A 15,801-nucleotide genomic window follows, 5' to 3' on the forward strand; every position below is an offset into this window, starting at 1 on the left:
AACTTTGTGTGCATGCTTGTATATGTGTTTTTTGCATTTGTGAAATGCATTTTGTGAATGTCAATTTGGTTATGAATATATTAACTGTTGTTTGCAAATATACAATATTTTCCTTTATGCATTTATGGATCTTATTTTGTAAATAGGTTTATTTTGAGACTACTCTGGCTCCAAACTAGACTGTATAAGATATACAGTAAAAGGAGTTTGGAGTTTGCTGACATCTTTGGAGGGCAGGGTTTTGGATTCATGTCATGAGGTTATCAAAAAAATAAAAAAATAAATGCCCTATACCACCTTTAGCATAACAACTATTTAAATAACATTTGAAGTAGGAAAGCAGTTACCTTTATAATCATTTCAAATGTGAAAACGCCAGTGAAAACATAATCAAAGTATCGAAGAACCTGCAAACATAGTAAATAAAACTGTCACAATGTTGTTTTAAAGTTAAAATACTCACAGTCATTACATTAGTCTTTATATGAGACCTTAAGTATGCAATATGCTGAAATATAATGGTTTACTTTATTCCTCTCTGAATTGGTGCACACAGGGTCCTCAGCAGCCAGTGCAATGCTGCTGGCCACAATCACCAGGAGAATGGTCATCTCGAAGTAGCGCAGGGTCACCGCATAGTGACAGATCCTCCTGATACTGCAGTTACACAAAGAACATGCATTTAGATGTTAGATTTGTCCTGTTTTATCATGCATGTATACAGTACAAAAGCTAAAGGTGTGGGATCATGTAAAAATGGCAGCTTACGGATTTTTGCTTTTAAATATGAACATGCTGTCTGGTCTGTCGGGTTTGGGGGCAGTCGACTGTTCACCTCCATTCTCAACATCATCATCATCATCATCATCATCATCATCATAATCGTCATCGTCGTTACCGTCATCAACTTTGTCTGATCGAGAGGCCTCCACGTCTTTGAAGCTGACTGTGACGAGTCGAATCAAGAGAACAAAACAAATATTTCAGCATTTTATTTGCAGCAGGGTTTACATCCTAAACATAAATATTTACTTACATACTACTACAGTCAAACTTGCTGGCAAAATGAGTAGTGAAATTAGATAAGACAAGCTGAAATCCACATAATAATGTTGTGAAACTACATGTTGTAAATTAATATTACTCAGTACTTAAATATATAATTGCACTGTAACAAGGACGTCTTAAAATTAAATGCACTGCCATTTTTTTAAAAGGCTACTGTTCTTGAACTTATTTCCTTTTGTTGTTCTGAAAGTAATGCACCATATATCGAAGTCGCTTTTTAGTAATTGTAGATAGAAGTCTGCCACTCCACCCATGCATAAGACAATCTGAAAGTCTTTTGGATTTGGATCAGTTTTTCATGCATAACTTCAGGTTTGGGTTTGTAATTAAAGAAAAAAAAAATTATTTTAAATATTTTGCTTTCATTTTCATCTCGTTTGGCACACAAATGTATCTAGCTGTGTAAAATGATTTAAATAAAACAAAAATGGTTATTGGTTAAAATATCCTCTAAATTTAGTCATGCTTTATTCAATAATTTCAGTAAATATTACTCTAACTAAAATGGCATTTAATTCTTGTTAAATTATTGTCTAATTTCAGTTGACAAGAAGTTCCAAATTAAACCAAATATTTTAAATATTTTTTTTTTAAATAACAAAACAATTAAACATGCATTAACATTTAACACAAACACGTGAAAACTGTCCTTGTGAAAAGTTCCTGAAACAACATTAAAAGAAGTACAATGTTGTAATGCAATGCTATGAATTCCTTATGCTTTAGTTATTCATTGTGTGTTTTTTAGATTAAATTTTGAAACAGAAACGTTTAGTTTAGAAGGTTTTCCAGACCAAAATGTTTTAGTATTTGAGATTAATTGGCTAGAGGTTATTTGTGGTAAGATGAAATTTAAAGAGAGTGTGCAATTTTGGGATTTAGGTTGGTTTCTGTCTTAAAATTTGACAATATTGATCAGGTTGGATCAGGGCAAATTGTCTCAGGTACAGGTAGAGTTTGGGCGTCAAAGTAAAAATTGTGCGAATCTCTAATTGTGGGACCTTATCACTGCTGTGTCCAAATATGCCTTCTTCCCTACTGTAAAAAGCAGTGCATGAAATAAGAAGCATGTCCGAATTTGCTATATTCAAAACAGCAGATGACCCAATACTTCCTATCTACCTACAGTATCTCATGAGGCCACAGGAAAGAAGTTGTTAATGCCAAGGACGCATCACCACCGATGGTGTAGGACACATGATAGAAATATGTCTGGATTGTATTCATACAGCACGCATGCATACTTTATAGAAGTACTTTCATACAGTCACAAAATGTAATGATTTTGCATGCTGCAAAACGATTTCAGAGTTGCTTTGGCTCTGAAACTGTGAATGGAGTGTGATTGCCAGAGTAAATATATCAGACAGCAAATAACTGGCAAGTGTGTTGCAGGTCTCAAAGTACATATGCTTGGGTATTCACTGAACATGAGTTGACCTGCACATATGAAACTTTTTTTTCTGAATTGTCAGTGCTCTATATGTTTCTGTCTGATATGTTGTGTAATTAGACTGCCTGTTGCTAGGCGCTCTCTCTCACATATCTTTACAAATTAAATTCAATTTTATATGATTTATCTCCTAGGTTTTGACCACGATTACCTGTGATTGTTTGCATTGTCTGAGATGTAATTGGATTTTTGCTTTTATTACAGGCTGGAAGCCATAAACCTGAGCCCACTGAGTGTCAATTTTTGTTATCTTGTGTTGGGTTTGGGGGCTAAATGGCTTCTACTGTAGATTTTCGCAGAGTGAACGTTAACCTAGATTTCACCCAACACCCAGCACAAAGCCAACTAAAGCAATGGAACAGAATACTCTAAAGGCAAACTGCTCTTTACTTTCTGAGACAGTTGAAGAAGCTTAGATTGCCAAAGGCATTGATGACCCAGTTCTGTGTCTCTGTTAATGAATGTGTCCTCACTTTAGTGAATTATCCGCTCTGCAAACAGAATCAATGGCTGCTGTCCACCCCTCCTTCAGGACTCAGCCATCAGCAGCTGAACTACTTCACTACAAATCAACACTGTTGCACTCTGACCATCTTCCTCTGAAAAACTGCTATGCAAATCGAACCAAACACAATGTGCACCTCATTGCTGAAAACGGCTCATTTCAATAATTCAATTTCTAACCCATTCTTCATTCCATGCATCGTATATAATACATATCAGGTTATAGAAATGGGTTTCACAGGTCTGTTCTGATAAAATTACCAGTGAAAACAATGCTAAATGCAAAAAGGCACTTACTTTTCGGAGACTGGCATGTCCTGTGGCTTTACAGTTTTTCTCAGTCGCTTTGGTGCATTTCTCAGATCAGAAATGAAATTTTTAAAACTACTTGTTCAACCTCCACAACGACCATATCCTCAATAATTCAAACATTTCGAAACTGTCTCTTTCAATCAATATCCCACATACAGTGATGTGTAAATTTGTATTTTTGAAATGGATATATGGCATACTTAAGAAGCGCAGCCTTCTGCATTTCAGTACAGTAACTGTCATCCAAACTGTTTCCATAGTTTACATCAGGTAATACTAACAGAGTGCACTGATATATTGACAACATGACTCAGCATTTTGACTATCTTGTTTGTGAATAATGACAAGGACTTTTCATTCTGATGGCACTGATGTGCTCACTGACATAAATACTTACTTTTGAGAGATGAACTAAATATTTTGATTAAGTTACAGGCTTTTGCAGGTAATCCATTGTGTGGTGCTGTTTGTACGAACTGTTTTGAGAAATGCACATACATCTTTGCAAATATTATAAGGACGATTTGAGAGATGGACCAAAGCGACTGAGAAAAACTGTAATTAAGAGACTGGAGTATTTGTAATAAAAATAAAAAGCATTTGTCACCACAGGACAAGATTTAAAAGTGACTAGTCATGGCAAAGCGTGAAAAACTTTGTAAGGATACTTTTCTTTACCATTTAATGATACAATTTTACGACAGTTTTGGTTTGAACAGTTTTTAAAATGGTAAATATTTCAGAAGACCAATCAAGAGAAAACATACTCTGCACAGTAAAGAACCAATTAAACAAGAAGAAGATGGATGGACATATAGACGGATGGACGGAAGGAAGGAAGGATGGCTGGACAGATGGATGGAAGGAAGGACGGATGGATGGATAAATGGATGGACAGACGAATGGACGGATGCATGGAAGAAATGGACGGATGGACAAATGGATGGATGGATGGACGGAAAGATGGATGCATTGATGGATGGGCAGATGGATGGACAGATGGATGCATTTATAGATGGATGGACGGATGCGTTGATGGATGGATTGACAGATGGATGCATTGATGGATTGACAAATGGATGCACTGATGAATGGACGGATGGATGGGCAGATGGACGGACAGATGGATACATTGATTGATGGATGGATGGATGCACTGATGGATGGATGTATTGACAGATGGATGCATTGATGGATTGACAGATGGATGCATTAATGGATGGACAGATGAATGCATTGATAGAAGGATGGATGGATGGATGGATGCATTGATGAATGGGCGGATCAGTTACCAGTCATTGGTGCCATTTCCAACAAAGGCTGGGTTGATGTCTCTCGTTTAATACTGGTTTCTGTCATACACTCATCCTGGTTTAGATAGCTGCCATTGTTCTCAATGTCTGAGACTTCCCCTGTCATGTACTTGGATTCTGATGTAAGCTCTTCTTTGTGCCTCAGGAATGGAGTTTCCTGGCTTTCTGCTTGATCTTCCATTCCAGTGCAGACAGTCTGAAGCTCCTGAAGGCCAGATGCTTGGGAAATCCCAGTCACATCACCCACAAACTCCCTAAAATACAAATCTACAGGTGTGAATGCTTGATCTTTTAAAATAACGAAAATATGTTTCATAACTTTTCTGTGTGTTGTGCCAAGCAAACATCAAATGGAAAACCAAGCTCAGTTCCATTCATCCATAAGTTAACACTTTATTTTGATCTTCATCTTTAGACATTATGTCGACTATAAGTAATATAAGTCAGCTAGCAGTCATTAGAGTATTAGTAGACTGTCTGCTTAATGTCTGCTAACACTTTATTTTAAAGGTCCCCAACACACATTTTACTGACTATAAGTAACATTGCAAGTACATGGCAACTTATTCTAACCCTAACCTAACAGTCTACTCTACTACTCTAATTACTAGAGCTGGGTAGATTACTTACAAATTGTAATCCGTTTCTGATTTCAATTTACATGGCACAAATTGTAGTTAGTAACATAATCCATTAAATTAAACATTTTAGGCAATATAATCTGACTACTTTCTGATTACATTTGACCTAACTTGTTTATCCCATTGATAAAAGCTAATAATTATTTATTCAATATTGAAATGTTGAGAAAACGCTTCTTAAAATTGAAATGACTTTTGGTTTCCATTTTACTAGTGGCTGGTCTTTGTTTGAATGTCCATAAAACTGAAAGACTTTCCGAATGTTTAGAAAGGAAAATTTAAAAGATGAAAAAGAAAATCAGTGAGAATCATTAAATTGTGAATAATTTATTGATATTGTGTGAACAATACGTAATAATCTAATCCAAAAAGTAACTGTATTCTGATTACGAGTATTTTAAAATGTAATATAATCAAGTTACAAGTACTTCATTTTTGCAATATGATTACATAGTCCAGATTACATGTATTCGGTTACTAACCAGCACTACTAATTACTGGTGATTGACGTGTAGTTTCAAAGTTACTTAAACTGAACATAATGAGACCATCAAAATAAAGTGTTTTCAACTAGGGCTGCATTTCCCAAAAGCATCGTAAGCTGAAGTACACCGTAGACCCATTGAAACCAATGGAGCTACGATAAATTTAGGCTTACGATGCTTTTGGGAAATGCAGCCTAGGATTGTACCAGGATTGCAACATTTGTCAAAAATAGTAGGCTAAGTACTTCACCAAACTACAACAGTAGCACAATGTCAACATTGAACGTAAACTAGCAACTGCGCAATTCTCTAAAAGAAAATAAGCCATGTTCTTGTTCTTACCTTTGGCATTCCTCCTGACTCTCAGTTTGCTTGCCAGACATGATTATTTCTGTTTTGCACATGTGCGTCAAGTTTTTAGACTGTGTTTCATCCATTTTATTCTCACCCTCCTCAGCCTGTTTCTCGCTGCACCCAACTTGCTGGTGATTCTCTGCATTTCTGGCCTCTGGTCTGGACTCTCGATGTCTGTGGCGTTTGTGCCGCCCACCCTCTGCCACCCCTGCAGCGGCAGCAGCCCGAAACTTCCTTGCCACACGATGCCGCCTTTCTGTATTTGAATGATGGTTATTGGCGCTCAGCCTGTCCTCCACTCCTGATCCCGTCAGGGGCAAGGGCTCAGATTCTGGAGGTTCAGGGAGAGGAATGGTGATAGACATGGGCGGCTCTGGCAGGGGCATCCCCACAGACATCGGTGATTCTGGTAAGTGTAAAGGGCTTGTCTCTGGGGATATGCAGCTCTGTTGGTGATGATCACTCACTGGAGTGTCCAACTGGTCCTCAGTGGGATTGCCAAACAGCACCTCACGACTGGCCATCTGCCGACGTCTCCGCAGCTGGTTGGCCCGTTGCTCCCAGACCGACATGTTTATCTTTTTGCGTCTTTCACGGCGGCCAACAAAAGCATTGACAGGTTGCTCTTCCGCTTGTTTCCCAACGGCTTCCTCCTCTGCCTCTGCAGGAGTCGGTCGTCCTCGGTGGATGGCACGCTTCCTGTACAAGTACGGTCTCCGTCTCCTTCTGCATGGACGTGAAACATCTCAGTCACAAGAGGGATATCGTTTGCAGCATGCAAATTTCATAATTCACAAGGGTGTGTGATAAAAATCAGGAAATTAGAATAAAAACAATGGCTATCGATTCAGGCTAAATAAAACGGAATTCGAGAGAAAACCAGGGGAAAATTCTTGAATAATAAAAGTAAACAAACAAGAAGGAAAATCAGAGAAACAGAGTGCACAAAGGATGTCAGCAGGTTATTCAGAGTGTTAATGAGATGGACAGTGCAATGTTAATGGCAGACATGACAGATAAAAAGATACGTAGACAGTTTTACTTACAATTATGCGTATTCTTTTGTTGTCCATGAAACCAAATAAATGATTAATTGAAAATAAGCCATTAGTGTATTTGTAGATATGACATACCAAACAATCCATATTGGCAGACTGTACACAAGTCAACTCATAAGGCTAGAAAACGTTAAACTGGGGTTTCACACGTCTGGCCTTCGTGGTCCACTGTCTTACAGAGTTTGGCTCAAACCCGAATCAAACTCATCTGGACAAGCAAAGCAAGATCTTCAGTTTTAGTAAAAAGTTACAAGCAGGTGAGTTGGATCAGGGTTGGAGATAAACTCTGTAGACAGTGGACGCCAAGGGCCAGAATTGAGAAACCCTGTTTTAAACATTTATAGGGTTCTTTGGCACTTCAATACCATTAATGCCACATCACGCATTTGTGTGAAATGTAATAGATGTTTTAGATAGAGATAGTTTTTGTCCAGTGTTCTTGGTAGTAAAGTATGATATGTCTTAATGTTGCAATGACTATTGATTCATTTGTTGGTCTATTATCATGTGCCCTTTCTTTCGTACCATTGTCTTTTCAACTCATAATGCCAATAAACTTGGGACTAGACAGTTACTGTATTAGATTGGAAACTAACTTTAAGCTGTCATTATGGAAGCAACTTCTATAATAACATGAGAAAAACTAATCAACTGCATGTGTTTCTTCATTGCTCAAAACATTTCATGTTTTTGTCCAGATATCGCTTTGATCAGAATATGAATATCTTCACTGAAGACAAAAGATGCACTGTTGTACTTAATCTGACTACAGTGTTAAATTAGCCAAGCTTCTATTAACTAATATCTAATATAAACAACTCTACAACCTCTTGGTGACCTACCATCCTGCAGAGTTTAGCTCCAATCCTAATAAAACAGACCTGATCCAGCTAATCAAGGTGTTGAGTGTTGTTTGTAAATTACAGGCAGGTGTGTCGACGCAATGTTAGAACTGAAGTCTGCAAGAAGGTACGTAGCTCACCGGGAGCAGGGGTGGCTATTCCTGCCCTATTAGTATAAGAATATGGATGTGGTCTTGAGCAGTATAAAGCTGTGCTTATATGGCTACCCCAAAACACACATCCTCCTGGTTGATTGTTAACAGCATAAACTTCTGCACCTATACTATTACAAGACACCTGGTCACACTGGCATCTTAGACTTGTGTTAAAACACCAAATGCTTCAAGTACAGAGACTTATTCCAGTTGGTACAGTTGGTCAATTCCACTTGTTACAGAGATCAATTCAATGCAATATAGCAGGGGTGGGAAAATCGGGCTCTCGGGGTCCATTATCCTGCAGAGTTTAGGTTTCTGGACAAGATAAGTCAGTTTATTGGCATTTTAAAGCATCACATGTGCCAGAAGAACAGTAAATATTTTGAACCATAAATAAGTGGTTCAATGGTTTTGTGATCTTTCTTAACTTTGCAACTATTGGGGAGAATTTGATGCCAAGCTGAGATGCCATTGTGGTCTCCACTAGTTCACAACTAATGAACCTATATGGATGTTCATTAGCACCAGAGAAACACACACTAGACAAGGTGCAATCTTAAACTATAACAATTGGTAACTTGAATAAAGTTGCTCCACTGGGTCTATCCTTTGCCAAGGTTGTATGAATCAAATGAAACTGATCTATTAAGACAAAACCGATCTAACAGAATTACAGGTTCTCTAGTCTGATTGAAATGTACTAAACAGATTCCAAACAAACATTTCAGAGAAAGAATCTAAGATGACATTAACCATGTCACGTATATTCAGGAATGTTTTGGATACAAACTGATCACTAAGAAGAGTAACTGGCCAAAAACAATAAACTCAGGTCAGGTTTGATAATTGGACATTTGATGGTTCACATCCCACCAGGAGTCAACTGCTTTGAGTAAGGTGCTTATGTTTATTCTAAATACTATCAGGTTATGTCCCATTCCTTCTTTTGCTTGCTTTCTTTCGCACTGGAGGAATGTTTTTATAGTTCCTATAACTATTGGTGAAAACACCTGCTTTTTGGTGTGTTCGCACCACAGGAACTGCTAACGATTATAGTTATAGAAATGCCTTTTGTGGGGACTAAATTAGCTCCAATTTCAGAGTAGGATCTAACCCAACAAAATAGTAATGCATGCCATACAGAAAACACCGGCACCCACCATTTTTAAAAAGCACATGGAAAACAGCTATAGATGGACCAACACCAAAGTCCAGGCACTTTTGCAACATTTACACTATGGAGGAAATCCAATGCCACATCTCTGTCAGCCGAATCACTTCAGAGTCAACCAGAAAAATGGCCCTAGGGGAAAGTTTAGTTCTTGGGGGACCAACCCGGTGGCCAGTTCCTATAACTGAGTTCCTATAACTACCTGGTGCAAAAGCCCCTCTTGTTGGAGAAAATATGAACTTCTTTCAATGTGTGGAGGAGTGGAGAATCTGGCTAAAAGGCACTAAACAACAATTTCAGCTGTTTACTGACTTCAAAATTCTTAGGTACATTCAAGCTGCTCAAAGACCTCTGCTCAGTACTGACTCTCTGACTTTATGTACTTTTAAATCTAAACCGCACTGTCTACTGTACCAAGCTAAAGCTTGTAATCACTCTAATATCATATTGATTTTCTTCTATAAAATAAACACACTATTCCCCCTTGGTGTAGGCACTTGAGTTTCCTAGCAACTAAAGATTAAAAAATAAATAAATAAAATGAATAATGAAATTCTTACGCCCTCAATAACCAAGATTTAAAGACAAAGCGAAAATGATCCAGTCATTCCAGTTTACCAGTTGAAGTGCTTATGTGTTCTTCCCTAGCAAATTTGACCAGAATCAAAAAACGTGACAGACAAATGGTACATTCATATATGACACTTCTGTTCATGTGTTTGATGGGTCTGAAAAATTACATAGTAGCATAGTGGCATAATGGTTTAAAAGCATGTCTTAAGCACAAGAAGATTTGCAACAGTCAGCAATCGACACCAAATTCTTGTTAGTTTCTTAGAATGCTTACCAGCTTCTTAACACATGATATGAAACCGTATCCTTTGTTTGAAAATCAGGTTATGACAGACTAAAAGAGAAAATAAAAACTTACTCTGAGAGGCCAAATTCTCTGGCTTTATAACGATGATTGAAGAACTCTTCCTCCTCCTGCTCTTCTTCCTAACACAAAAATTACTCTTCAGTATATCTACCTAAAAGCATACACTATGAATATACACTATACACTTACTATTAATTAAGTGCATGAATACAAATTATATATATATATATATATATATATTAGTGCTGGGCAACGATTAATCGCGATTAATCGCATCCAAAATAAAAGTTTTGTGTACATAATATATGTGTGTATTGTGTGTATTTATTATGTATATATGAATACACACCCATGTATGTATATATTTAAGAAAAATGTGTTATGTTTATATATTAAATATATTTATATATCATATAAATTATATTAATAAATATATACATGTAAATACATGTAAATCTTTTCAAAATATATACTGTATGTTTGTGTCTTTATATACACATAATAAATATACACAGTACACACAGATATATTATATAAACAAAAACTTTTATTTTGGATGCGATTAATCGCGATTAATCGTTGCCCAGCACTAATATATATATAAAATTCACACAAAAGTGAATGCACTGGATGCATAATTAAAGGTGCTAATGAGAAACATACATAATATGCTATTATTTTTGGGATTATTACTGGTACACCAACAGTGTTATTGCAAAATATTACATGTTTATTAGACAACTGTAATGTGTTCCTTTTCTTTGTCGTACCTTAGTTAGTTCCTGTGCATTGGCTAGATTATCCACAGCAATAGCCAAGAATACATTGAGCAATGTATCTGTTCACAGCATCGTCAAGAATTTGGGTAGCCAATACATTGTGTTTTCCTTCATCTTTTGTCTATTTTTTTAGCACATAAAAGTAGTTATAGCTAAAAAGGATACAGTTCCCAAACAAGGTTAAAACAATAAAGTAGATCGAGGACCACATGCCGTACTGCACCCCTCCTTGTGAGCGAATCCCATTGTACATCACCTCATTCCAGTCCTCTCCAGTTAGAATCTATGTTGGATTAATCAATTCAAAAAAACTGTTTAAATAATAAAAAAGTTAAGTCTCGCAATGTCAATTCAACACATTTTTGTACTCATACAAAATAATATAATTAAGCTGAATATGAGGTGAACATAAGCTTTATGATTCAAAATTATTTTTTATGTTTACATGCATAGTGATCTGTGGAGTCTAACCTGAAAGACGGTCATGATGGCAGCCGGAAACGTGTCAAAATTAGTAGGAGTGTAGTCTTCAAAGATGAACCTGTGCGAGAGAAAGAAGTGTTTCAATGGCTTTAGTTAAAATCACATTTGTGTTTGTTATTTTATCCTTGTGAGCATCCAGATTGCATAAGAAACCATTTATTATAGCTTGAAGCACAGACACATCACTCTGGTGAGCCAGTGGCATTTTACATCTGTGTATGTTGGAGCTATGCAGTTTCACTAGTCAACTATTCAGCGCGTCAGAATGTACCTTATATAAATCTCTCACAATATGTCATGCAGCAATAGTGTCTTTGCTGTTTCTGGCAGGTCCAATGGTGCACTGATGGAAAGTGTGTGAGTGGAGAGAATGTCCACATAACTGAGATGAAGTGGGTGGGAAACGAAAGTGTGCATTTCTCCATTGACGGAAGAATGCTGCTTGCATTGTCATGTAAGATAATGTCTCATATTTCTGCATGCATGCAGTGTGGTTTGCTTATAATGTATTTTGTGAAAGAAATCTGGGATTATGCTATTTTGGCTGCCCTGTAATTGTAAATATTCGTCCATTACAGCAGGTGATCTCAAAGTGTAGTCTGAGGAATAATGATAGGGCCCTATGATTTTTATGATGCAGAAAATGTAAACAGAATCGCGGAATCCATTAAAAAAATATATATATTGTAATTAACGTGGAATGTCTCAGAATTTAGCAAATATTGAATGTATAAGTCAAAAGTAGGACTATACACTAAATCAAATTATCATATGGACTACTGTCTGTTGAATATTAAACCACAAAAAGACTAATTTAACCACACTCAAAGAATTACAAAAAAAAAGGAGTCTATTCACGACAACCTGTCAAAATTAAATAAATTGTGCCAGAAATATATTACTATTCTACAGTAGAATGTACGTTCACAGTGATAATAATAATAATAATAATAATAATAATAAGTTATTTACAACTTAATTTTTTTAATCACAATTATTGTGATTGAATGGGCTTCTCCCATTTTAGTTTTAATAGTAAACCTGTTAAACCAAACTGTTGTGCAGCACTTTGTTTGCCAAAAAAGAAAAGGAACTGATAACTTTTCATTTGACTGCGTTTAAAAGATTAAACTGGTAATGTGTTATGGCTTCATTTGATTACCACTGTTTTTGATAATACATTTGTATTAAAACATAAATCCAGAAATATTAAAACAGAATACCCAGAATTTCTCAAATAAACATAGGGTCATATTGTTAAAAAAAAAAAAAAGGAATTTTTAAGTTGAATAAATTAATTTAATTGATTAAATTTGAATTTGATTTTGAATTTAAGACTGAATTTGAATGAATCCATTAAAATGGAATCCAGAAAAAAAATAAAAATAAAATTCCAAAAAATGAAAAAAAGAAATTCCAATGGCATCTAAGATTGCAAATTGTAGCAAGCATATGCTTAATCACAAAAATGATGGTGTCCTTGGAAAAGTTTTCCTGGCTTCAAAACATTTGAGAACCACTGCATTGCAGTATACCAGTGTCACAGTTACACTGAAACAAGTGTGTGGAAAGTGATCTTCACCATGCATTGAATAAGCTCAACTGAAGTTATGTAATCGACCAGTTAACACACACTCACACACACACACACACACTCTGCATCCGTGTGTGTGTGTGTGTGTGTGTGTGTGAGGTGTTAAGAGTAGGTAGGTCGGTCTCGAGGCTTCTTTTAAATTCACTGTATATTTGAATAAATTGTTGTAACATTTTGTTTCCACATTTGAGTACAGTATATTTTTATGTTTGTCTGTAAGAATGACTCTCTCATGTTCTCACCTTCCACCAAACAGCTGCATGCCAAGTAAAGCGAAGACTACAATAAACAGGAAGAGGAGGAAGAGCAAACTGATGATTGACTTCATGGAGCTCATGAGGGAAACCACCAAGTTCCGTAAAGATGTCCAGTACCTGATCAAACACACAAAATATCACACGTTTCTTTACACTGCCATCATTTGCCCATACAGTACAATACTGATAAAGTGTCTCACAAGAGCCTGATTGTTTAAACACAATTGCATGTGAAAATGAATTTAATGCCAACCATCCAGTATAATATGGAATTGTCCCATATTTGTGACTCTGGACCACAAAACCAGTCATAAGGGTTACACATACACAAGCTGAATAAATACGCTTTCCATTGATGTATGGTTTGTTAGGATCGGACAATATTTGACCGAGATACAACTTTTTGAAAATCTGGAATCTGAGGGTGCAAAAAAATCTAAATATTGAGAAAATCACCTTTAAAGTTGTTCAAATGAAGTTCTTAGCAATGCATATTACTAATCAAAAATTAGGGTTTGATATATTTACGGTAGGAAATTTACAAAATATCTTCATGGAGCATGATCTTTACTTAATGTCCTAATGATTTATGGCATAAAAGAAAAATCAATGATTTTGACCCATACAATGTATTTCTGGCTATTGCTACAAATATACCCCAGCGACTTAAGACTGGTTTTGTGCTCCAGGGTCACATTTAAGAGAATACATTAAATAAAATGAATTTGCCCTATATTTCAGCATTTAAAGACACATTTCATGATATTTGTGTCCAAGTCTTACTTAAAAATAAAACAAATTCAATAAAATAAATTTATTATGAATGCATTTTTTATACAACCTCTGTTGATAAATCAAATAAAAAAATAATGTGAATATTTTTTTCAAACTGACAAATAAATAGGCATATTTAAACTAGTTTATTAAATGCATGTTTGAAACTGTAGTTAAAATTTAACAATAAAAAATTTAATTGAGCATTTATGTTGCTTTTACACATTGCTTTTTGTTATGCATTTGCTATTCAAAGTAAATAATGTCTTTGGACAGTTCACACATAAGCAGTGACTGGATTTTAACGTGCTTCTCACAGTACCAATTATACTTTTATTAGAGAGACACTGTTTTATATGCCTGCTGATGCCTTTAGATGTAGTGTGAATATTTGCATTTGCTGGTGGCTATCATGCAAAAAAAAAAAAAAATCCTTGAAAGAATACATCTGATACTACTTGGATAAATGTTATAAACTTACTTTGTTATCTTAAAGATTCGTAGCAGACGTAAAGCTCTGAGGACACTGATGCCAAAAGACTCTCCAGGCCTGAAGAATCCCCAAACCACTTCAAAAATACTACCCACAATCACCTGCACAAAACACAGCATTATGCTTTCATTAGGATTCCTCAGATTTATGGTTTGCAGGATTATTTTTTGATTTCCTTAAATCTATTTTAGACTAGGTACAAAAAAAATTGTTACACTTAGGCCTTAAGGACAGAAATGTCCCCTTTGAAACCCATTTACATTGCATTATTTAACCTCAGTGTCATTTAAGAATAAAAACATGCATTACTTGTAATTATAGGGTTTCATTCTGTTGCCAAGGCTTCAAAGTTTTTACTATTACAATAATAATAAAATAATAATAATGCTCAAGAAAAAAATCTTGCATCAAAATGAATATTATTTCTAATCATTGCCTTAACCAAGAATGTATACAGTGGCATTATGTAAACAAATTGGCATTTAAAGGGTAAAAACCTGAAAATCAATTCATTTTTGGTAGTTATAATCAGGCCTGATTACAAAAATCTGTCAGTGTGTATAATATTAATAATATTATAATATATCATATTTTTATGACAGTTTTCCGACACACATTTTTGTCCTCTAAGGACCTCCATGTAACTTTTGTTTTTTAAACTGAAGCACTTAACACTACAGTAACACTTAAACTGAACTCTAAAAGATTCACTTACCCCACAATCAAAGCAGTTAAAGGATGAATGGAAGTAGAGACGGAAACCAAGGCCATACATTTTTAGAAACATCTCAGCAAGAAAAAGTCCAAGAAACACAAACTCTGTGTAGTCTGAAAACCGTAAAAAAATCCTTTAAGTGTCAAAACATTTCTGAAGAGGTAAACACTTACTGTAGGCTTTTGAAATATTAACAGCATGTCTACTCAGACAGCGAGCACCAAAACTAAATTGCTCTCATTTAAATCAATGAAACTCAATGACAGTTCTGGTGGGTTGCCAGATACACAAAAATGTGTTATACAAATAGATATTTGTTTTTAATTAATTATTTGAGATTTTCAGAATAAAGTATTTGGCCTTAGGTACATCCCTACTTGTTGTCATTTATAAAAATTGCATATGGTGTCAACTCAGACAAAGGTCTCTGCTTGTCTATTGAAATAAAAATGCAGGAACACTGACAG

General features: G+C 35.6%; 1 protein-coding gene across 1 annotated transcript in view; it reads right to left on the reverse strand.

Moving 5' to 3' along the window:
- The window catches only part of cacna1eb (calcium channel, voltage-dependent, R type, alpha 1E subunit b), a 78,506-nt gene that overhangs the window by 35,303 nt on the left and 27,402 nt on the right, over positions 1-15,801 (reverse strand). Inside the window, exons 11-22 of the mRNA XM_058753512.1 lie at positions 15,335-15,447; positions 14,608-14,720; positions 13,338-13,469; positions 11,490-11,559; positions 11,184-11,301; positions 11,010-11,077; positions 10,291-10,358; positions 6,119-6,856; positions 4,630-4,904; positions 769-946; positions 528-657; positions 348-407 (exon numbers count right to left, since the gene is read on the reverse strand). Coding sequence (XP_058609495.1) covers positions 348-407; positions 528-657; positions 769-946; positions 4,630-4,904; positions 6,119-6,856; positions 10,291-10,358; positions 11,010-11,077; positions 11,184-11,301; positions 11,490-11,559; positions 13,338-13,469; positions 14,608-14,720; positions 15,335-15,447 — 2,063 coding nt within the window. The remainder of the gene's footprint in view (positions 1-347; positions 408-527; positions 658-768; positions 947-4,629; positions 4,905-6,118; positions 6,857-10,290; positions 10,359-11,009; positions 11,078-11,183; positions 11,302-11,489; positions 11,560-13,337; positions 13,470-14,607; positions 14,721-15,334; positions 15,448-15,801) is intronic.

This window comes from Onychostoma macrolepis, chromosome 02, assembly GCF_012432095.1.
Source record: "Onychostoma macrolepis isolate SWU-2019 chromosome 02, ASM1243209v1, whole genome shotgun sequence".
Taxonomy (NCBI): Eukaryota; Metazoa; Chordata; class Actinopteri; order Cypriniformes; family Cyprinidae; genus Onychostoma; species Onychostoma macrolepis.